The sequence below is a fragment of the Nicotiana sylvestris genome, chromosome 10 (genome assembly GCF_000393655.2).
Source record: "Nicotiana sylvestris chromosome 10, ASM39365v2, whole genome shotgun sequence".
NCBI lineage: Eukaryota > Viridiplantae > Streptophyta > Magnoliopsida > Solanales > Solanaceae > Nicotiana > Nicotiana sylvestris.
This window is the reverse complement of record NC_091066.1, coordinates 134,048,535-134,072,343: the sequence shown is the minus strand read 5'-3', so window position 1 is coordinate 134,072,343 and position 23,809 is coordinate 134,048,535. Positions and strand designations below refer to the sequence as shown.

The following is a 23,809-nucleotide window of genomic DNA, read 5'->3' as shown; positions in this document are numbered from 1 at the left end:
GTTGTGGGTAATGTCATATTCATTACAGAACTCATCAAATTTGGCATTGTCAAATTCTGTTCCATGATCTGATCTAATACATGTTACTCTAGACTCCATCTTCACCTGGATTTTCTTCACAAAGGCCACGAATACCTCAAAGGTTTCATCTTTTGTTCTAAGAAACAGAGTCTAAGTGAATCTGGAGTAGTCATCCATGTAAGCACGTGATTTTTGCCCAATATGAGCATTATTCCCAAAGAATTCAAAAATAAAATGATTTTCCTTGGTGTGCAATTTTGTGATATTTTTGAATAATTATTTGTATTTGTCTGTGCATGTTTATTTGTAAAATTAATAAAAATACAAAAATATGTCACATTTTGCATGTAGGATTTAATTCTACAATTGTTGTCACACCTCCTTTTTCCGCACCGCGAGGGGACAAGGGAGTTTTTTCCAATTAAAGGACAATCGAAACGGGATTTGTTTATTTATTTCAGAGTCGCCACTTGGGAGATTTAGGGTGTCCCAAGTCACCAATTTTAATCCCGGATCGAGGAAAAGAATGACTCTATATTACAGTCTGCGTACCAGAAATCCGGATAAGGAATTCTGTTAACTCGGGAGAAGGTGTTAGGCATTCCCGAGTTCCGTGGTTCTAGCACGGTCGCTCAACTGTTATATTTGGCTTATTTATCTGATTTTAAATACAATATGAACTTATGTGCAAATTTTATCTTTCAACCGCTTTTATCATTTACTGTTATTTTTATCAAGAATTGCAACGTTATAAAATGTATCTCGAACCACGTCACAATCAATGTACCCGTGATTAGAAACACATTTCGACTCCGTTGAGAATTGGATTTGGGTCACATAAATGTGCACCCGAGTTTAAGAAGGTAAGATTTATTAAGGCGCGTCCTAAAGAGTCTAACGTATTGTTATTTTAGGAAGAGGCCGTGAAGGTTCATTAAACGGCCAAATCCAAAGTCTAGTCAATGGTTATGTATTTTATTGAGGGCCCCGGCGGTTTGTGATTTATTTGGCGAGGCTCGTCTCATTTTTATTTTAAAAGGATAAACCTATAGCGACTACATTTTTCTATTAAGTTCGTCTCTAAAATAAAAGAAAAATCTCCTAATTATTTACATGCTGAAAAACGCAACTTATTAGTTATTAAGTTACGGCTAATGTGAACGGAAAATTGCGATCGCGTTTGTACAAGGAAAAACTGCTTTCATTCCACATTTTATTATTTGCTAGAACATGAGATAAATACACAATAATATCAAAACAGATTAACTATTCTTCGATTAATGTAAACTAACATTATTAGATGAAGAAATCATACATATGCAGCCTTATTACTCATTAATTAATCGACTACATTTTTATACAAAGAGGGGAAAATTAATATTCAAACACAGATCCAAACAAAAGAATTCAACAGGAACAAGAGCCTGATTAATATTTCATTTTTCGCTTCAAGCCAAGAGTGTACAAATGTGTACCTGGAAACAGCAGTACAAGAACAAAAGAAGTAGGAATCAGCAACAGTAATAACGCGGCAACAGCAGGTTCAGCAACACCGCAAAACCAGTAACAACCAGTAGAATAACCCAGCAACGGATTGAAAAATCAGCAGTGCCAAAGTGCAATCACAATCAAAGCAGAGAAGAGAAAAGATACGAGATGCAGTAGCTTCGGATTTTTGAATAACACTCGAAGAAAAACAAACAGAATTGTTCGAGTGAAAGTTCAAATTGTCTTTCTCTTTTACTATCACAAACTCTCTCAAGTATCAAAGTATGTCAACTCTCCAAGTCTCTCTTAATAATATTCAAGTTCTAAAAACTCTCTTCTTCTTTTTCTCTCAAAAAAATCCTAAAAAACTCTCTCAAAAAATCTTCCCAAGGTTCAAGTTCTAGCCCCTTAATGTCAAGAATAGTCCTCTATATATAGCAAGACAAGTCTTCAATTCCCAACCCCAAAATTATTCCCTCAATGGCATGCTTTGTCCCACTACTTAATGTTTTCTTTATTTTAAACTTTGTCCCCCATGCCTACATTAAATAAATACCACATTCCCAACCCATTACCATATGTCCCCCATGCCTATATTAAAAAAGTACAAGATTCCTCCCCATTATGTTTTGTCTTGTTCCCCATTATATTAAACAAGTACATCAAAAACCCCACCCCATTATATTTGTCCCCCATGCTTAACATAAAGAATCAAAATAATGTTCAATTACCAAACTACCCTTCCGACCTTATTGCAATTTACAAATCTACCCCCGAATGCAATGCAATTTACCAAATTAACCCTCTGCTCTAAACAATCAATTAATCATAACTCAACCAAAATATAGTCAAGATGACCAATTTCTCAACAATCTTCAACAACAATTATATGAACACGAAGAACAACACAACTCAAAATTAATGGAATGAATTAACCATATCGGGAACCAATCCTGGTTAATTTAGACCATGAATGTATGAGCAAGAAAACAACAATACAAACAACAATATACATGATTCAAATTAAATCAAGCGAATCACAAACAAACATAAACTCACATTAAATCACTGAATTTACACATGAACTTCAAACAAACATGAATTAAATCTATTTTTAGCAACAAACATGACGGATTCTAACGATTCAAACAACATTAATATTTTCTGAAAATTGCATAACACATGAAACAAATTGAAGAAATAATTAATTAAATTTCAATTTGAATCTAACAAACATTAAACTAACAAATATTCACTTAAACAAACATGAAATAAACATGAAAAATAACTAATTAACTTCCATTTGAAATTTGAAAATTAATTCAACAAAACACATAAACATGAACAAAACAAAAAATCAAATATCTAACCATAGATATGAACAAAACAAACATTTTGCCGATTTTAGATTCGAAAATATCAAAACAAAATACGGGCAAAATAAAACTCAAAAAACTACTAACCGGAGATGAAAAACGACGGATTCGATTGTATGAACTGTTTCGACGAACCTCAGGTGGGAATAAATCTGCCCGGACTCAACGACTAACTCGACGACGAACTTGACTTTAAGAAGCACGTCGAGATAGTAGCGGCAGTCGACACAGCAGCAGCAATCGACGCAGCATCAAATGGAGGAAATGGAGAAGCAACGGCGACAAAGTCGACGGGGAAGTCGACGGACAGCTGCTCGATATTGAGGCGATGCAATGGTGGTTGACGACGCAACAGTGATTGTTGTTGTTTCAAAAGAACGAGGGGTCGTGGGGGTGGTGTTTGGACTGGGGGTTTTCGGACAAGATGGTGCAGCAGCCATGGCTGTCTTGGTGGAGCTGAAGACGTGGTTGACTAACGTGAAGATGGAGAGGGAGCTGGGGCGACGGAATAGTGACGACGGGCTGGTGGGTTTCGGGTGTTGCGACGAGTAATGGTCGACGGAGAAGCTGGAGGTGAGGCAGCCAGTTCGTTGGGTCCGTTTGGACGATGAAGCTGAAAGTAGAAGAAGAAACTACGGCAGCCATGGATGGAGGTCGAAGCTACGGAGGCAGCAACCATGGGTGTCGAGCTTCCAGCTCGTCGCCGGGGAAGACGAACCAGCGGCTGGTTGTGTGCGTGAGGAGATGGAGTGAAGCAGAAGCGTCGACGCACTGGGAACGGGCTGGACAACGTGTGTGTGTGTGTTGGGGGTAAAGGTTGCCATGGATGCTTTCTTGGAGCTTTGGAGAAGAAGGAGCAAAAATGGGTGTGGGGGGCGGATAGTTAGTTTTAGGTTTTTAGGGTTTTTTGTTCTTTTTGTTTTTTTTCTTTTGTTTTGTTTTTTGAATGAAGAGGGGTGTTGGGTTAATGGGTTAATGGGGCGGACCGGGTCGACCCGTGTGAAGTGGACTGGGTCGTGGACAATTGTTTGGGCCTGGGGTTGAAAATTGAAGAAGTGGCCCAATCCGATTTTTATTTGTATTTTTGTTATCTTTTCTTCTTTTATTTTCTAAAACTAAATTATAAAAATACTTAAATTATTATTAAGAACTAAATTAAGTTATAAAATCGCAAATTAACTCCCAATAACAATTAACGCACAATTAAGTAATAATTAAGCATAAAATTGTATATTTGGACATTAAATGCTAAAAATGCAAAAGGTGCCTATTTTTATAATTTTTAATTTTTGTAAAACTAATTTAATTACTAACAATTGTAGAATTAAATCCTACATGCAAAATGAGACATATTTTTATATTTTTTATTAATTTAACAAATAAGCAAACACAAACAAATACAAATAATTATCCAAAAATATCACAAAAATACTCAAAATTGCACACCAAGGAAAATCATTTTATTTTGCATTTTTTGGGAGTATTTCTCATATAGGGCAAAAATCACGTGTTTACAATTGTTAGTAATTAAGTTTGTTTTACAAAATATAAAAATCACAAAAATAGGCATCGTTTGCATTTTTAGCATTTAATGTCCAAATATACAATTTTATGCTTAATTATTACTTAATTATGCGTTAATTGTTATTGGGAGTTAAGTTGCGCTTTTATAACTTAATTTAGTTCTTAATAATAGTTTAAGTATTTTTATAATTTAGTTTAAGAAAAATAAAAGAGGAAAAGAGAGCAAAAAATAAAGAAAATCGGAATTGGGCTCAAATTTAAGTCATAGGTCCAAAGAGACCCAATCTTCCCAAACGACCCAGTCCATTTCGAACTGGGTCGACCCAGTCCATAACCCAACACCCCTATTATCTTACATTTCATAAAACAAAACAAAACAAAACAAAACAAAAAAAAACCAAACCCTAAAAAAGAACCTAAACCATCGGCCACCCCCCTCCTATCTTCATCTTCTCCAACCTCCAAGCCCACCTCCCATGGCTGCCATTCCTCACGCCTCCACCACCTCAACACACACACACACACACGACATTATCCATCGTCCCATCGACCCCAACACGAGCAGCCATGGCTGCTTTCCCCCCGTTTCCCATTGTCAAAACCAAACGACCATTGGAGTAGCCTCACGTCCACCACTGTTGCTGCGTTTTCTTCCGGTCGTTGCAGCTGCTACTGCTGATCCTTCGTCATCCATGGAGACCCTTCTGCTTCCATCTTCTCAACCGCCCTTCTGCTTCCATCTTCTCAACCTCAAGTCCAAACGACCAAGCTGCTCCGTTCTCCAAAACGCAGCAATGAGAGCTACTCGAAACCAGCTCAAAAACGAGCTCCACCGTTGCTCCGTCGTGCTACTGCGTCGCTGCGTCTTCAGCTTCACCATTGCTTCTGCTGGTCACGTTTCTGCTTCAGCTGCTTCTCGCCGCGTTTGCCTTCGTCCTCTTCGTCGAGCTCAAGCTTGAGCTCGACATCCATGGTCGCCACTGCTTCATTCCGCTTCAGCTTCCTCGTCATGCTGCATACGCAACTGTTACTGTTTCTGTTTCTTATCCTCCTTCCAGCTGCCTCGTCTAGCTTCTGCTCATCGATACAGGCAGCCATGGCTGCCATTACGGCGCCTCAACATCGAGCTTTGGTCCGTCGAGTCTTTTGTACGTCAACTCGAGTTGGTCGTTCAACGAAAGGTTCCGTTTCTCCATTCTTAATACCCGTTGTTAATTTGTAAATGCTTTACATAGAAATGACAGCCTTGTTGCACCCCCGATTTGTTTGGATTTGTTGATAAATTCATGAAGGTGACAGATTCATGTTTGTTATGTTTGAAGTTTGTTAGTTTTTCATCAAGTAATTTAATCTCGAGTGTTTATTTTAGTGTGAATCGTTCATTTTTGTTATGATGTTTGTTTTAAGTTGAAGTTAAATTGATTATCTGAAGATTAGTGATTTGAATATGTTTATTTATTTTGTTTAAGTTTAATTCGAAGTTTGAATAAAGTTTGTTTGTTATTGTTATTGAATAGATTTAATTCATGTTCATATTATGTTTGGTTGATCTTGAATCCGAAATTTGTATAGTTTGATTTATTGTTTATCATTTATGATTATTTCTTGAATTTGTCTCATAATCTTGTTTAAGTTTAATATAGGAATTGTTTGTTGTAATCTTGTTAGAGTTGATTTTAAGTTCAATATTATTGAATTTAGAAATCTGAATATACTTGTTTGTTGTTGTTGTTGTTGAATCTGAAAATAGGTTTGTTTGTTGCTAAAATATTGTTCAATCAAATTTTAGTTGTTCTTTGTTGTTCAATTTGTGTTCATGTGATTTGTTGTTGAAATGTTGAAGAAATCATGTTCATGTGATTTGTTGTTGAAATATTGAAGAAATCATGTTCATGTGATTTGTTGTTTGAACATTGTTAGAAATTGATCATATTGTCTATATTTTGGTTAAGTTTGATTAATTGATTGTTATAGCTGATGGGGTAGTTTGGTAATTTGTAGTACGTTCAGGGGTAAAATGGTAATTGCAATAAGGTCGGAGAGGTAGTTTGGTAATTGAACATTTTGTAATTCTTTATGTTAAGCATGGAGGACAAAATGTAATGGGGTGGGTTTTTTATATAATTTTTTAATTTAATGGGGGACAAGACAAAATGTAGTGGAGGGGAATCTTGTATTTGTTTATGGTAGGCATGGGGGACAAAATATAATGGGGTGGGGTTGATACTTTTATTTAATGTAATGGGGATGAGTGGGAAGATAATGGATTTAATTATATTCTGAATTTTATTTGTATGTATAAATTATGTAGTTTGCAAAAAATCAGAATCATGTAGATATTTAATACATATAGTGGAACATTCGACGATAGCTTAACAAATGAACTATCTACATCTATTGCCTAAAAATAAATAAATGGTGTAGTAATTCCGTCGAGTCAAAAATCAAACGAATAGGCCATCTAGTAGGAAGTTGGTAGAAATATTGTTTAGTTAAATAATATTGGTTAATTTCAGCATGTAAATGGTCTAGGATTAAAATTAGAATTGCTATGTTTTTTTTTAATTTGACAAACTGAGAACATGCCTAGTATAATGTAACTAGGTAATAACATGTAAATAAATTAAGATATTTCTCCTTTATTTTGTAGAGACAAATTTCAATAAAAAATGTGTAGGCATTTTAGGACTGTCCTTTAAAAATAAAATAAGATGAGCCTCGCCCAATAAAATGCACCAATTGCGGGGCCCTCAATAAATATTTAATTGAGTATTTAGAATTCGGGATGGACTGTTTAGTGAATTCCACAGTCTTACCCATAAATAATAATACGCTAATCGCTTTAGGCACGATTTTAATAATAATACATTCTTAAACACGGGTGCGCATTTATGCGACCCAAAATCCAAATCCTAAAACATTGAATAAAAATACGTTCCGGATCGCGGGTGCATTTTATGTGACGCAATCCAAAGACATGTTTTTAAACGATGTTCACATTCTTGTAAAAATAATAATAACAATTATGAAAGCGGTAAAAAGATAAAATTTGCACATAAGTTCATATTTGTATAAAATCAGATAATCAAGCCGAATATAACAGTTGAGCGACCGTGCTAGAACCACGGAACTCGGGAATGCCTAACACCTTCTCCCGGGTTAACAGAATTCCTTATCCGGATTTCTGGTGCGCTGACTGTTAAACAGAGTCATTCTTTTCCTCGATTCGGGATTAAAATTGGTGACTTGGGACACCCTAAATCTCCCAAGTGGCGACTCTGAAATACATAAATAAATCCCGTTTCGATTGTCCTTTAATTGGAAAAAACTCCCTTGTACCCTCGCGGGGGGCGGAAGAAGGAGGTGTGACAGCTCTGGCGACTCTGCTGGGGATACAAGGACTTTTATCCAGAACCACTAGTTCAGGGTTCAAGAATTCGAGCTTAAAATAACTGTTATAGTTGGCTTTATTTATTATCTGATTTTTACATGGTTTATGCTTAATGTGCTAAATGTTTCTTTTTACCGCTTTAATATTATCTGAATTGTGCATATAAAACTGCTACGAAACCCTTCTTCTTTCTGAGTTTTCTGAATTTATGGTGCACACGTGCGCGTGGCCCACCTTTCTGTTAGAAGTCATACCAAATAAGACGAAGTTGGGACAAGTAACTAGGCCGGGCAGACTTTCGTGCTCCCGGTACGTTGCCACCATTTCGGCTCAAGCTGTCCACTTGGGTAAGCCAGGGCTAGAACAATATGCCTCAGGTTTTTCACTTAGAATATCTCAGCTTCATGTCGTATCCCTAGTAGGAACGTTTGTTTGCATCACGTGCATTTGACTTTGGATGCTCAACACAAGGGTTGGGTCTGTCTAGGACAGGTGTACCAAAAAATGAAAATGACCATCCTGATGCATCTTACTTGCTGCTACTTGCGCATTTATTTTATTCGGACTAGTGTGTTGACTATATTTTGAATATCAGGAATAATTTTGAAATTAAAAAAAAAATAAAAAAAAATAGCGGTTAGGGAATTGATTGTTTATTTTTGAAAAAAAAAAACAATGCCCAAATATTGTCAAAACTCTGCCGAAATTTTGAGAAAATGAAAAAAAAAAATTGTCTTATTAGCTTGTTTTATTAAAAGAAAAGGAAAAATAGAAAAAAAAAAGTCGTTGCTCTGTCTTATTTTTCAAATAAAATATAATAAAAAAATAAAATAAAAAGGAAAATAGTTTGTCTTCCCCTGAAAATGACAATGAAAAAGAGTCTTACTTTTAAAATAGTTTTTTTTATTTGTTTCTGAAAATACCAAAATGAAAATGAAAAAGAGTCTTTTTTTTAAAATAGTTTTTTATTTGTTTCTGAAAATGCCAAAATGAAAATGAAAGAGTCGTGTTTTGAAAGTGGTTTTGTTATTTGCTGCTGAAAAAAAAATCCTGTTTTAAAATAGTTCGGTTAATTGGCCCGAACTACACGGGTTTGATTCTCACCGGATGTAAGATACGTAGGCAACCCTCATCGGGTCCAACCCCTTTTTATTGCTAAAATAGCCAAAAACCAATAAATAAATAAAAAACGTGTCAAAATTTTAATTTTGTCATAAATAAGTCAGACGGTGTCCAGCCTCCCCTTTTGCTAAAAAAATAGCCAAAAAAATATGTCAAATTTTAATTTTGTGATAAAGAAGTCGGGTGACGCTGTTTTGACAAGACATAGCCGAATGTTCCCGAAAGGGACGCCGGAAGGCTAACTTTGCATAAACAGCCACCTTTTGGGTCATGTTTAGGATTTTTGGTCCAATTGACCCACACAGCCTTAAAAAATCTTCGTCCCCGAGACGCTGAAGGGCCGTGTTTGCAACACCAGGTTTTATTGTAATTTGAAAAAAAAAACAAAGAGTCAACGGTCAGGTGAATACCGTTTGAATTTTTTGGTCAAAATAAGTCAAGCCAGCTTCGGCCACGTCTTAAACCGTTCTTGCCGAAATAGCCTCAGAGTATCTTTCAGTTGTCAAAGGGCTATTTTCGTAAAAGAATGGACAAGTTTGTAAAGTGTCATAAAATAATCCTCCCCGGCCTCAAAATTCATGTGAGATTTGGAAGGGGCCACATTTGCAAAAATAGCCGTTTGGTTGCATTTGTCAAACGGGGAAAGGAAGCTGGTCTTTTTGTTTCAAGGTTATAAATCTGTAATTGGAATATATGGGTTGTTTGATTTTCGAGTTTGTAGGTCATCTTCAAACCTTTTCAAACCCAGTTTATTTTAATATGAAAATTGAAAAAATGATTAGTATTGTTTATCTTTTATTGGTCCGAACTACGCAAGGTCTGATTCATGCGGGGTCATGATACGTAGGCAATCTCCATAAGATTTGACCACAACAAAAAAACAAATGAAACAAAATGAAAAAAAATCGAAAAAAAAATGAAAAAAATGAATGAAAAAAAAATCGAAAAAAGAAAAAAAAGATGTTGTTAATAATGGGGACCGACTGAGTCCATTCTAACCTATTTTGTTTTGAATCGCAAAGAAAGAAGGTGGTTGGTTTGTGATAAGCCGGAAATACAAGACCCAGAAGCACACTTTGCGGGGATCAGGCCTGATAGCTGAAGCACTCGAATCCTATTGGGACTTGTTGGCTAAAGTTGATGATATTGAAGTTGGCAATGGTCTGGGCAATACTGATGCGAAGCTCAGTGGCTGAGATGCCAGTTTTGATAAAGTGGGAGGACGCTCCGTTCCTTGGTTAGCAAGAGAGAAGCTTGTGGTGACTTATTTTGTTGTCATTTCTGGTGTTCGGATTATTAGGGTTATAATTCAGATATTGTCTTGTGTCAAACTGTCTTATCTTTCCGTTTTGTCATAACGGTTTGTTTAAGTTTGTCCAGGCTATGTTAGGATTTTTTTTTTCTGGTTGTTTTGTTTGTTTTGTTATCCAAACCATCTCGCCGGTAGTCTAAAGCAAATCCGGTCCTTTATTATTTTCAGTTTTCTTTTTTGTTTAGTCCTTTTATCATTTTTATCCAACGCCGATTCTAGTGACATGACATGCGCACACAGTTTGGGCCTAGTCTGTAAAGTTAATCATAAAACCCTGGAGAGGTGATTAGAACATTTAAAGTAAATAAGGACGGTTTGAAATTATTCGGAGCCCGAGTCATGTGGAACTGGGGCAAGTTAAACATAAAGAAAACCGTTAAATGCAGGATTCACCAGATTGGCATGAGGGTCGTTCATGAGAGTGAGAGTGTCGCCCAACAGTGCTTTAGAAATGACAAATGAAAAAGCAAGTGTTTAACATAATTGTCAAGTCCAGCACCATCGGAAGAGACTATAAATCTATGTTCAATTGTGTTGTTTGCACTTGGCATGTTTTGAAGACTGGAATGACGAAGGCATTTTGTTCTGCTACCTAAACACTTTATCCTTCGTTACCCCTTTTGAGCCTTATTTATTTTCTTTCATACCCCTCATTCGGAATCAATAGCAACAACTAGGAAATACGAGCCTGGAAGATAAAGAAAAAGAAAATCAACAAAAAAAAAAACAAAAAAAAAAAACAAAAAAAACAAAAGAAAGTCAAAAGAAAAAGAGGAATTGGGAACTACGTTTGACCTGATTCCTCAAAGAGGATACGTAGGCGCTTCACGGCTCGGTCATAGGGTGCATAATGGCCACAATGGTCACAGTGTACATGGTGTAATAAAAATAAAAAAAAATTAAAAAAAATTAAAAATAAAAACATAATAATAAATAATCCCCAAGCAAGAAACTGGGGCAAGGGTTGCGCTTGTTGTAAACAAATATGATTTCGAAGGTTGTAATTTTGAACCCCAAATTTATTTTTTTTGAGCCTTTAATACCCTTTCTTTCTAAACCTATCCAAAATCCCACATTACGGTCCAAAGAAAGATCTTCTGACCAGTCTGCAAAAGATGCCAAGTCAGACAAATAAGAGTCTTACCGGCGAACATAACATTCTGTTCCACAGCAGAAAGGACTCTAATCTCCAGCAGAGAGAGTCATACCGGCAACACTCCAAATCTTCAGCTGGGAAGTGATATAAACGAGAGAGTCTTATCGGTGAAAATCTTCATGGACACCATAAAGCGATGAAATCTGAGAGAAAAACCTAAAATGAGAGAGGCATGATAGTGAAAACCCTTCGGGCACTACAAGTCGAATAAGATTGGGAATCAGATGGGGGATAGGCCACATATGCATGTCATGACCATTAGAGTCGGTGTCTGCGTTTGATAGGTTTTTATTTATAGTTTCTTTTGTTAAAAGATCATATTTTTCCTTTGTCTTTTATTCTGTTCCTTTTTATCTTTCTCCTTTCATAGAAAATTCCCCAGTAGAATCTGTTTGGTCAGAACCAGTGGGAAATGACTTCAAAATAGGCTATCAGCTTTCCAATTATGCAAGATGAGATCTGGCTAGTACATCCAAGTGGTATAGTCAGTAAGGAACGAGCGCAAGGCCAGTGCCAAGAAAGATATCCCCAGCAAAAGGGAATTGACAAAAGGATTGACGAGTGTCAAGAGGGATATCCTTGCCGAAATCAAAGGTTATTAAACCTCAAGGCCAAGGCCCGTGGACAAATCAAGGAGAGCAATGAGCATGATTTGGGAAATTCATATGAGACTAAAAGGTTAGGGAAATGCCAATTTCTGAGCTGTGCCACAAAAGAAGAGGGATATCCCCAGCAGAAAGGGATCATTCCCAGCAAATAATATCATCCCCAACAAGTTGTGGAATGCAGAGCAAGGAAGGAGAAAGGGAAAGTCATCCCCAGTAGGAGTATCACAACCAACCACCATTGTTTAATTTGAAACAGGTAAAGGAAATGGCATTGATGACAGAAATGCATGCCATAAGGGAGACTGTCAAACTGGGACAGAAAATTTTCCTTTCATTTAAGAAATTTTTCTGGAAGTCAGGTACCCATTCGAGGAAGAATAAAGATAACACCAGTCTCAAGGGAAGTGGTCTTTGAACCAGTGTTTCCCCAACATAATAAGTTTCGATGGAGGAAGTTATCCCCAGCAGACAGAACAAAGGGATGACACTTGTGCTCAGAAAAGCAAAAAGCCATTATCATCCCCAGCAGCTTCCAGAAGAATGAAGCATCGATTTGTAGGGATAAAATTCCCCAGCAGCGTTATCCTCAACAACGTTATCCCAAGGAGATAACACTTTTATCCCCAGTATTGTTGAGAGAAAAAGAAAATATTGAATTTGAAGAAGGGGAAGAAAGGAGACTCCCCCAATGGTATTATCCCCAGCAATCAGGCGTCCACCTGGAGAACAAGGAAGAATAATGGAAGTATCAGCAGTCAGGCGTCCACCTGGAGAACAAGGAAGAACAGTTGAAGTATCAGCAGTCAGGCGTCCACCTGGAGAACAAGGAAGAGCAGTTGAAATAGCAATCAGGCGTCCACCTGGAGAACAAGGAAGAGCAATGGAAGTATTAGCAATCAGGCGTCCACCTGGAGAACAAGGAAGAACAGTTGAAATAGCAATCAGGCGTCCACTTGGAGAACAAGGAAGAACAGTTGAAGTATCAACAATCAGGAGCCCACCTGGAGAATAAGGGAATACAATTCAAATTTTAAGTAATCAGGAGCCCCCCTGAAGAACAGAATGTCGATTGATTGGCTGAAGTCAGGAGCCCCCTGAAGAACAGAATGGCGATTTATTGGTTGAAGTCAGGAGCCCGCCTGAAGAAAGGAAAGGCGTTTTATTTTTAAAAGTTGTTAAAATCTTGCCAGCCAAAGAAAGGAATGGCATTTTTGAAAAGTTGTTGAAGTCAGGAGCCCCCTGAAGAACAGAATGGCGATTTATTGGTTGAAGTCAGGAGCCCTCCTGAAGAACAGAATGGCGATTTATTGGTTGAAGTCAGGAGACCCCCTGAAGAACAGAATGGCGATTTATTGGTTGAAGTCAGGAGCCCTCCCTGAAGAACAGAATGGCGATTTATTGGTTGAAGTCAGGAGCCCCCTGAAGAACAGAATGGCGATTTATTGGTTGAAATCAGGAGCCCGCCTGAAGAAAGGAAAGGCATTTTATTTTTTTTAAAAAAGTTGTTAAAATCTCGCCAACCTAAAGAAAGGAATGGCATTTTTAAAGTTGTTGTTGAAGTCAGGAGCCCCCCTGAAGAACAGAATGGCGATTTATTGGTTGAAGTCAGGAGCCCCGCTGAAGAACAGAATGGCGATTTGTTGGTTGAAGTCAGGAGCCCCCCTGAAGAACAGAATGGCGATTTACTGGTTAAAGTTAGGAGCCCGCCTGAAGAAAGGAAAGGCGTTTTATTTTTTAAAAAAAAGTTGTTAAAATCTCGCCAACCAAAGAAAGGAATGGCATTTTTGAAAAGTTATTGAAGTCAGGAGCCCCCCTGAAGAACAGAATGGCGATTTATTGGTTGAAATCAGGAGCCCCCTGAAGAATAGAATGGCGATTTATTGGTTGAAGTTAGGAGCCCCCCTGAATAACAGAATGGCGAATTATTTTTTGAAGTTGGGAGCCCGCCCAGATAACAGAGGCATACATTTCAGTCTTTACATTTCAAGCATTGAAGTTGGGAGCCCGCCCAGATTATAGAGGCATACATTTCAGTCTTTATATTTCAAGCGTTGAAGTTGGGAGCCCGCCCAGATAACAGAGACATACATTTCAGTCTTTACATTTCAAGCATTGAAGTTGGGAGCCCGCCCAGATAACAGAGGCATACATTTCAGTCTTTACATTTCAAGCGTTGAAGTTGGGAGCCCGCCCAGATAACAGAGGCATACATTTCAGTCTTTACATTTCAAGCATTGAAGTTGGGAGCCCGCCCAGATAACAGAGGCATACATTTCAGTCTTTACATTTCAAGCATTGAAGTTGGGAGCCCGCCCAGATAATAGAGGCATACATTTCAGTCTTTATATTTCAAGCGTTGAAGTTGGGAGCCCGCCCAGATAACAGAGGCATACATTTCAGTCTTTACATTTCAAGCATTGAAGTTGGGAGCCCGCCCAGATAACAGAGGCATACATTTCAGTCTTTATATTTTTCAAGCGTTGAAGTTGGGAGCCCGCCCAGATAACAGAGGCATACATTTCAGTCTTTACATTTCAAGCGTTGAAGTTGGGAGCCCGCCCAGATAACAGAGGCATACATTTCAGTCTTTATATTTCAAGCGTTGAAGTTGGGAGCCCGCCCAGATAACAGAGGCATACATTTCAGTCTTTATATTTCAAGCATTGAAGTTGGGAGCCCGCCCAGATAACAGAGGCATACATTTCAGTCTTTACATTTCAAGCATTGAAGTTGGGAGCCCGCCCAGATAACAGAGGCATACATTTCAGTCTTTAATTTTCAAGTATTGAAGTTGGGAGCCCGCCCATACAACAGAGGCATACATTTCAAGATCAAGTCAGAGGACAATAAAACAGAGGGTTACAATAGGAATCCCCAGCAGGAAACAATAAAATTCCCCGGCACCGGGAAACAGAAGGTTGCAACAAGAGGTCACAGTACAAACTCAAGTACATGTGTCAAAAGAAGAAAAGCACCGGAAGAAATGCAAGCAGACAAGGAAGCAAGGCAACAAAAACAAATTGTACTCTAGCCTAGCTTCTTGTTTTCTTTTAAGCATGGTGTAACAAGGAGATCGGTAAGCAGTGGTAATAGCATGCAACAACAGTAACATTGCAGTCCCACGGTAGTCCCAGCTACCAAAACTTCCCGAACTACATTGACCTGATTCCTGTTTAGCCCAGGATATGTAGGAAACCTTTGAAGCAAAGGTTCGGTCAAATCTTTTTCAAAAAAATGCTTCACACGGAGTACTCGGATGGGCAAAAATCGCTCGCTTTATCTTTGCACGAAAACCCTTCGTGTCTTCGGGCAAAGAGGGGCAGCTGTAAGCACGTGATTTTTGCCCTATATGAGAATTACTCCCAAAAAATTCAAAAATAAAATAATTTTTCTTGGTGTGCAATTTTTGTGATATTTTGAATAATTATTTGTATTTGTCTGTGCATGTTTATTTGTAAAATTAATAAAAATACAAAAATATGTCGCATTTTGCATGTAGGATTTAATTCTACAATTGTTAGTAATTAAGTTTGTTTTACAAAATATAAAAATCACAAAAATAGGTATCGTTTGCATTTTTAGCATTTAATGTCCAAATATACAATTTTATGCTTAATTATTACTTAATTGTGCGTTAATTATTATTGGGAGTTAAGTTGCGCTTTTATAACTTAATTTAGTTCTTAATAATAGTTTAAGTATTTTTATAATTTAGTTTAAGAAAAATAAAAGAGGAAAAGAGAGCAAAAAATAAAGAAAATCGGAATTGGGCTCAAATTTAAGTCATAGGTCCAAAGAGACCCAATCTTCCCAAACGACCCAGTCCATTTCGAACTGGGTCGACCCAGTCCATAAACCAACACCCCTATTATCTTACATTTCATAAAACAACACAAAACAAAACAAAAGAAAAAAAAACCAAACCCTAAAAAATAACCTAAACCATCCGCCACCCCCCTCCTATCTTTATCTTCTCCAACCTCCAAGCCCACCTCCCATGGCTGCCCTTCCTCACGCCTCCACCACCTCAACACACACACACACACACGACATTCTCCATCGTCCCATCGACCCCAACACGAGCAGCCATGGCTGCTTTCCCCCCGTTTCCCATTGTCAAAACCAAACGACCATTGGAGTAGCCTCACGTCCACCACTGTTGCTGCGTTTTCTTCCGGTCGTTGCAGCTGCTACTGCTGATCCTTCGTCATCCATGGAGGCCCTTATGCTTCCATCTTCTCAACCGCCCTTCTGCTTCCATCTTCTCAACCTCAAGTCCAAACGACCAAGCTGCTCCGTTCTCCAAAACGCAGCAATGAGAGCTACTCGAAACCAGCCCAAAAACGAGCTCCATCGTTGCTCCGTCGTGCTTCTGCGTCGCTGCATCTTCAGCTTCACCATTCCTGCTGCTGGTCACGTTTCTGCTTCAGCAGCTTCTCGCCGCGTCTGCCTTCGTCCTCTTCGTCGAGCTCAAGCTTGAGCTCGACATCCATGGTCGCCACTGCTTTATTCCGCTTCAGCTTCCTCGTCATGCTGCACACGCAGCTGTTACTATTTCTGTTTCTTCTCCTCCTTCCAGCTGCCTCGTCCAGCTTCTGCCTCATCGATACAGGCAGCCATGGCTGCCATTACGGCGCCTCAACATCGAGCTTTGGTCCGTCGAGTCTTTTGTACGTCAACTCGAGTTGGTCATTCAACGAAAGGTTCCATTTCTCCATTCTTAATACCTGTTGTTAATTTGTAAATGCTTTACATAGAAATGACAGCCTTGTTGCACCCCCGATTTGTTTGGATTTGTTGATAAATTCATGAAGGTGACAGATTCATGTTTGTTATGTTTGAAGTTTGTTAGTTCTTCATCAAGTAATTTAATCTCGAGTGTTTATTTTAGTGTGAATCGTTCATTTTTGTTATGATGTTTGTTTTAAGTTGAAGTTAAATTGATTATTTGAAGATTAGTGATTTGAATATGTTTATTTATTTTGTTTAAGTTTAATTCGAAGTTTGAATAAAGTTTGTTTGTTTTGTTGTTTAAAAATAGATTTAATTCATGTTCATATTATGTTTGGTTGATCTTGAATCCGAAATTTGTATAGTTTGATTTCTTGTTTATCATTTATGATTATTTCTTGAATTTGTCTCATAATCTTGTTTAAGTTTAATATAGGAATTGTTTGTTGTAATGTTATTAGAGTTGATTTTAAGTTCAATATTATTGAATTTAGAAATCTGAATATACTTGTTTGTTGTTGTTGTTGTTGAATCCGAAAATAGGTTTGTTTGTTGCTAAAATATTGTTCAATCAAATTTTAGTTGTTCTTTGTTGTTCAATTTGTGTTCATGTGATTTGTTGTTGAAATGTTGAAGAAATCATGTTCATGTGATTTGTTGTTGAAATATTGAAGAAATCATGTTCATGTGATTTGTTGTTTGAACATTGTTAGAAATTGATCATATTGTCTATATTTTGGTTAAGTTTGATTAATTGATTGTTATAGCTGATGGGGTAGTTTGGTAATTTATAGTACGTTCAGGGGTAAAATGGTAATTGCAATAAGGTCGGAGGAGTAGTTTGGTAATTGAACATTTTGTAATTCTTTATGTTAAGCATGTGGAGCAAAATGTAATGGGATGGGTTTTTGATATAATTATTTAATTTAATGGGGGACAAGACAAAATATAGTGGAGGAGAATCTTGTATTTGTTTATGGTAGGCATGGGGGACAAAATATAATGGGGTGGGGTTGATATATTTATTTAATGTAATGGGGATGAGTGGGAAGATAATGAGTTTGGTAGGAGAAAGTGATTGATTTTAATTGATTAAAAGATTGGTAATATATAGAGAAGTCTTGAATCTGATTTAGAGGGAGAAGACGGAGGAGAATAGAGGAGAAAAATAAGAGAGAGAATTAAAACACAAAGAGAGAGAATTAAAACACAAAGAGAGAGAAAAAAAAAGCTGAATATTTAAGAGAGAAAGAAAATTCCGAAAAATATTTTAAACTTTCAAATAAAAAAAAACTAAAAAAAAATCTTCTGCTTTCTTTCATTGTTTGAAATCAGCATTAATTGTTGTGGTTTCATCAAAGCTTGAAGCTTTTGTTTTTGGGATTACTGTTCCACTGGTTTGCAAACTCTGTTCCTGGGTTGTTACCGTTGCTGGACTGTTGTTGCTGTGTTGTATTGTTATTACTGCTGCTGATTCTCATCTTCATTTTCTTTTGCTTCCAATATCAGGTACACAACTGACACGCTGGTTATTATAAACCGAAATATGAAGCATGAATACGAAAAATGAAGAGTTGAAATTCTGAATTATATTTAATTATATTCTGAATTTTATTTGTATGTATAAATTATTTTAGCTTGCAAAAATCAGAATCATGTAGCTATTTAATACATATGGTGGAACATCCGGCGATAGCTTAACGATTGAACTATCTATATATTGCCTAAAAATAAATAAATGGTGTAGTAACTCCGTCAAGTAAAAATCAAACGAATAGGCCATCTAGTAGGAATTTGGTAGAAATATTGTTTAGTTAAATAATATTGGTTAATTTCAGCATGTAAATGGTCTAGGATTAAAATTAGAATTGCTATGTTTTTTTTAATTTGACAAACTGAGAACATGCCTAGTATAATGTAACTAGGTAATAACATGTAAATAAATTAAGATATTTTCTCTTTTATTTTGTAGAGACAAATTTAATAAGAGAAAAATGTAGGCATTTTAGGACTGTCCTTTAAAAATAAAATGAGATGAGCCTCGCCCAATAAAATGCACCAATTGCGGGGCCCTCAATAAATATTTAATTGAGTATTTAGAATTCGGGATGGACTGTTTAGTGAATTCCACAGTCTTACCCATAAATAATAATACGCTAATCGCTTTAGGCACGATTTTAATAATAATACATTCTTAAACATGGGTGCGCATTTATGCGACCCAAATCCAAATCCTAAAACATTGAATAAAAATACGTTCCGGATCGCGGGTGCATTTTATGTGACGCAATCCAAAGACATGTTTTTAAACGATGTTCACATTCTTGTAAAAATAATAATAACAATTATGAAAGCGGTAAAAAGATAAAATTTGCACATAAGTTCATATTTGTATAAAATCAGATAATCAAGCCGAATATAACAGTTGAGCGACCGTGCTAGAACCACGGAACTCGGGAATGCCTAACACCTTCTCCCGGGTTAACAGAATTCCTTATCCGAATTTCTGGTGCGCTGACTGTTAAACAGAGTCCTTCTTTTCCTCGATTTGGGATTAAAATTGGTGACTTGGGACACCCTAAATCTCCCAAGTGGAGACTCTGAAATACATAAATAAATCCATTTCGATTGTCCTTTAATTGGAAAAAACTCCTGTGTACCCTCGCGGGGGGCGGAAGAAGGAGGTGTGACAATCCACTATCACAAAAATGTATCTTTTTCCTCCCCTGCTTTGTACTCTCATAGGGCCACACACATCCATATGAAGAAGATCAAGTGGCTTTGAGGTGCTGACATCTTTCTTAGGCTTAAATGAGGACTTCACATGCTCCCCTCTAGCACAAACATCACAGACTTTCTGTTCTTTGAACTTTGACATAGGTAGACTACGAACCAGGTCCTTCTGAATCAGCTTATTCAGCAGGGAAAAGCTTGCATGCCCCAATCTTCTGTGCCACAGTTTAGCGTCATCATCAATTGCTTTCAAGCAACTCAGATCACCACTTTGTAGAGACTCGAATTCAGCAACATAGATGTTCTTGTATCTTTTGGCCACCAGTACTACTTCACATGTTACTAGACTTGTAATTGTGCATATCTTAGACAAGAACTCCACTTTGTTTCCCTTGTCACATATCTGGGAGACATTCAGGAGAATGTACTTGAGACAATTGACATAGTACACATTCTCAATTGAGAGAGTGAGTGACTTTCCATTTCTTCCAATACCAAGAATGTATCCCTTTTTCCCATTTTCGAAGGATACACTCCCTCCTTGCAGGGCTTTTAGTGAAAGAAAGTCCATGGTGTTTCCCGTTATGTACTTTGAGCATCCACTGTCCATGTACCATTGTTGATTGCTTCCTTTCACTGTTCCCTGCACAAGGAGATCACCGGTTAGATTTAGAAACCCAAGCAAGTTTTGGGTCCCTTGTCGTAAGAAAGAGGATGAATAAGTGTTCTTTTAGTCCAAGCAGGTAACATGCGTTTTTTATGAGTGGCACCTGGTCCCATTTTAGCAGTTACTTTCTCAGCAAAAGCTTTGTTTTTCTGCAGAGACTTAACCCTGGCTTGGCAATTTTCCTTGAAATTCCCATTGTTCCCAAAGTGGGTACACAGCGAATTATCGGGTACAATAACATATTTTCTATGAGGGTCATAAGGAGTTCTCTCCCTTTGAAACCCTATTCCCTGTCTGTTACCACCATTATTAACATACATGACAGTGACAGCCTCCGAGGACCAGGTTCACTTAAGGAATTCTCAAGATCATTTTTTACTCTTTCCAGTTCAGCTTGGAGCTCCCTAGTTTTCTCAAGTTCAGCACACAGACTAGTTTTTACAGCTTTTAATTCATTTTCAAGATTAATGTGTGCCTCACTGGCTACTTTTTTCCCTTTTTCTAACTTTCCAGGCCTACACTCAGCTCCAGGTTCCTCTATTGTTTCCCTTAAGTCTGCAATTACTATTAAGAGGTCATCTCTCTCTTGCTCAATAGAAGTCATTTTCTCCACTAAGGCATCTTTTTCTTTACTGAATTTCTCAATGGGTTTTCAAGTCAACTACTACCACCACCAGATCATCTCTTTCATGTTCTACACTAGTAATTTTCTCAGTTAAAGCCTTCTTTTCATTTTCTAGATTGTCTATAGTTTCTTTTAGATCAACCACACACACTACCAAGTCATCTCTGGTTTGTTCAGCATCTCCTAATTCTATGGTCAAGGAATCCTTATCATCTATAAGACTATGATATGCATCAATCAATATATTTTCTAATGACATGAGTTTTTTAGGAGAGTAGGATTTCAAATTTCTCTGAACATCCCTGAAATTTACCTTATCATCTTCTTCATCGTCTTATTGTGCCATCGAAGCAAATATTGAATCATATTCATTTTCTCCACTTTCCACTGCCATCATAGAGTTATCACCTGCATCAGTTTCTTCATCAGACTCACTGGAGGAATCTCCTCATACTGCAAGAGCTTGCTTCACAACATTATCAGCGACATTTCTCTTGGCTACTTTATCAGGGTTGTATTTGAAGTGTTCTTGCTTTAAGAGAGGACACTTTTTGATAAAGTGCCCTGACTTTCCACATTTATGACAGAGGTCATAATTCTTTGATCTGCTGGAATTGCCTCTCTTTAGTATTCCCCCATTCCTTCTGACCATTTTCTGAAATCTTTTGGTTAGGTAAGTCATGTCGCAGTCTTCCTCACTTGAGTCATTTCCTTCAGCTTTGAGTACTAGGTTCTTCTCTTTCTTTGGTTCTCTTCTTTCACTGTCTATCTTCTTCTTCATTTCGTAGGTCATCAGATTTCCTACTAGCTTGTCTATGGTCAGCTCCTGCCAGTCATTTGCTTCATTGATAGCATTTACTTTACTCTCCCATAAACTAGGCAAGATACTAAGAATTTTCCTCACGAGCTTGTTCCTGGGAATGATTTCACCAAGTGAGGGTAACTCATCTATGATGGAAGTGAATCTTGAGTGCATGTCCTGGATAGATTCATCATCTTTCATCCTAAAGAGCTCATACTCAGTAGTAAGCATATCAATCTTGGATTGCTTTACTTGAGTGGTTCCCTCATGTGCTGTTTGCAAAGCTTCCCATATCTCTTTGGCGGATTGACAAGCTGAGATCATGTTGTATTCATCAGGTCCTATCCCACACACCAAAATTTTCTTAGCACGAAAATTTTTCTCCACAGCTTTCTTATCTGCATCGGTGTATTCCTTCCTGGTCTTTGGCATCGTCAATGGAAGATCTCCGACATTCTTTGTTTGAACAAAAGGACCATCACTTATGACATCCCACAACTCAGAATCTTCAACCATGATGAAATCATGCATTCTCGTCTTCCACCACACATAGTATTTCCCATTAAACTTGGGTGGTCTGTACGTAGATTGACTTTCCTCAAAATTTGGTGGAGTAGCCATATGGATCCTTCCTAGGTGTTATCCTGATAGGAGGAACCCGGTCTAATACCAATTGATAGTTTATATGAGTCCACCAAACTATATAGTACCAGGTCCTCTATGAGTTTCTACTGAGAATACTAATAAAACAGTAAGTAAATAATACAGGGAGTTTTACGTGGAAAAATACCTGCTCAAAGGGAAAAAAACCACGACCTACACTGGTAGGATTTTAACTTCACTACTGAGCAATCTTCAGTTTATCACCTATTGTAACCTAGGAATTAAACTCTTAATCCCTCACTAACTTGTAATACACATATTACAAGCCACTTTTCAATACACCTATTACAAAGACTTCAACTCATGACTAACTCTAGTCACGACACAAGCACTAAGGGTTTATTATTTTACAAAAGGGTTCCTAAGCCACGCTTCTAGCTAAGCAAATTAGGAATTACAATGATGAACAAATACAAAGTTACAACTCAACTAAGGACAACAAAATATTGGATCTAGGAACTGGTCCGTAGTAGTGTTTAACTTTGTTCTTGATGCACTTGAGAATTGAATGCTGGAATATCAGATGGCTTGAATGCTTGAAGAAGTTCTCAAGTGTTCAAGTGATGTTTTATTGTAATGGTCTTGTTAATACAACTTGGATGACATCACTTGAATGATGTAATTACTTGGTTGGTCAAAGGACAAGTGACCACTGGAAATAGTGCAATGCAGGCAGTCACGTCGCTTTCCAGCTGTACCCAATTGACTTAGTACTGTTGTCAGGGAACCACACGGGTATCAGGTCCTTGTGTTGGTTCTCTATCTCTTGAAGCTATAGCAGTTCACATTTAGCTGGAGTTCGTTGATTGGCAATGTAAACTAAATGTGTCAGGTTCTCTATCTGGTTCTTGACAGTAAGTTTGTTAGATCATCAAAACATAAGGCTAAGACATTGAAAACCCATCATTATTGTACAAGGATTTTCATAGAGGCTTGGTGGTGTAGATTATGAAGATACATATTAACATGTCATGGATGCAATAACATTTCGCTATCTCATTAGTTTTGTTGTCCATGAAAAGCTTAAAATGCATTTAATGGATGTGGTTACAGCCTACCTTGCAAAGTTAATAATGAAATATACATGAAAATTCCTGAAGGATTTAAAATGCATGATGCATATAATTTAAAGTGCCAAAATATATTTTCAATCAAATTGCAAAGATCTTTATATAGTCCAAAGCAATCAGAACAAATGTGGTATAACCACCTTAGTGAGTATTTATTAAAGGAAGATTATATAAATGATCTTATTTGTCCATGTATATTTATAAAGAAAACAACATCGGAGTTTGTTGTACTTTCCGTAACATAAACCTTATTGGAACTCCTACAGAACTCCAAAAGGAAATTGATTATTTAAAGAATGAATTCGAGATGGAGCAAATAAATCAAGAAAATTATGTCTCGGTTTGCAAATTAAACATTTGGCAAATGAGATTTTTGTTCATCAATCTGCCTACACAAACAAGGTATTGGAACGATTTTACATGGATGGATCACATCCGTTAAATACTCTGATGGTTGTTCAATCACTTGATGTGAATAAGAATTCGTTCTGACCTCAAGAAAAGAATGAAGAGCTTCTTG

At 37.3% G+C, this 23,809-nt stretch overlaps 1 protein-coding gene across 1 annotated transcript; it reads right to left on the bottom strand.

The window, feature by feature from the left end:
• Positions 1–21,202: 21,202 nt before the first annotated feature.
• Positions 21,203–22,177, bottom strand: LOC138879987 (uncharacterized). Its single transcript, XM_070159636.1, has one exon. It carries the CDS (start codon positions 22,175–22,177, stop codon positions 21,203–21,205), a length of 975 nt encoding a protein of 324 aa, XP_070015737.1.
• Between the last annotated feature and the right edge of the window lie 1,632 nt (positions 22,178–23,809).

What these genes read in the sequence shown, in the direction of transcription:
- LOC138879987 (XM_070159636.1), bottom strand. Translation starts at nt 22,177, where the DNA reads ATGGCTACTCCACCAAATTTTGAGGAAAGTCAATCTACGTACAGACCA.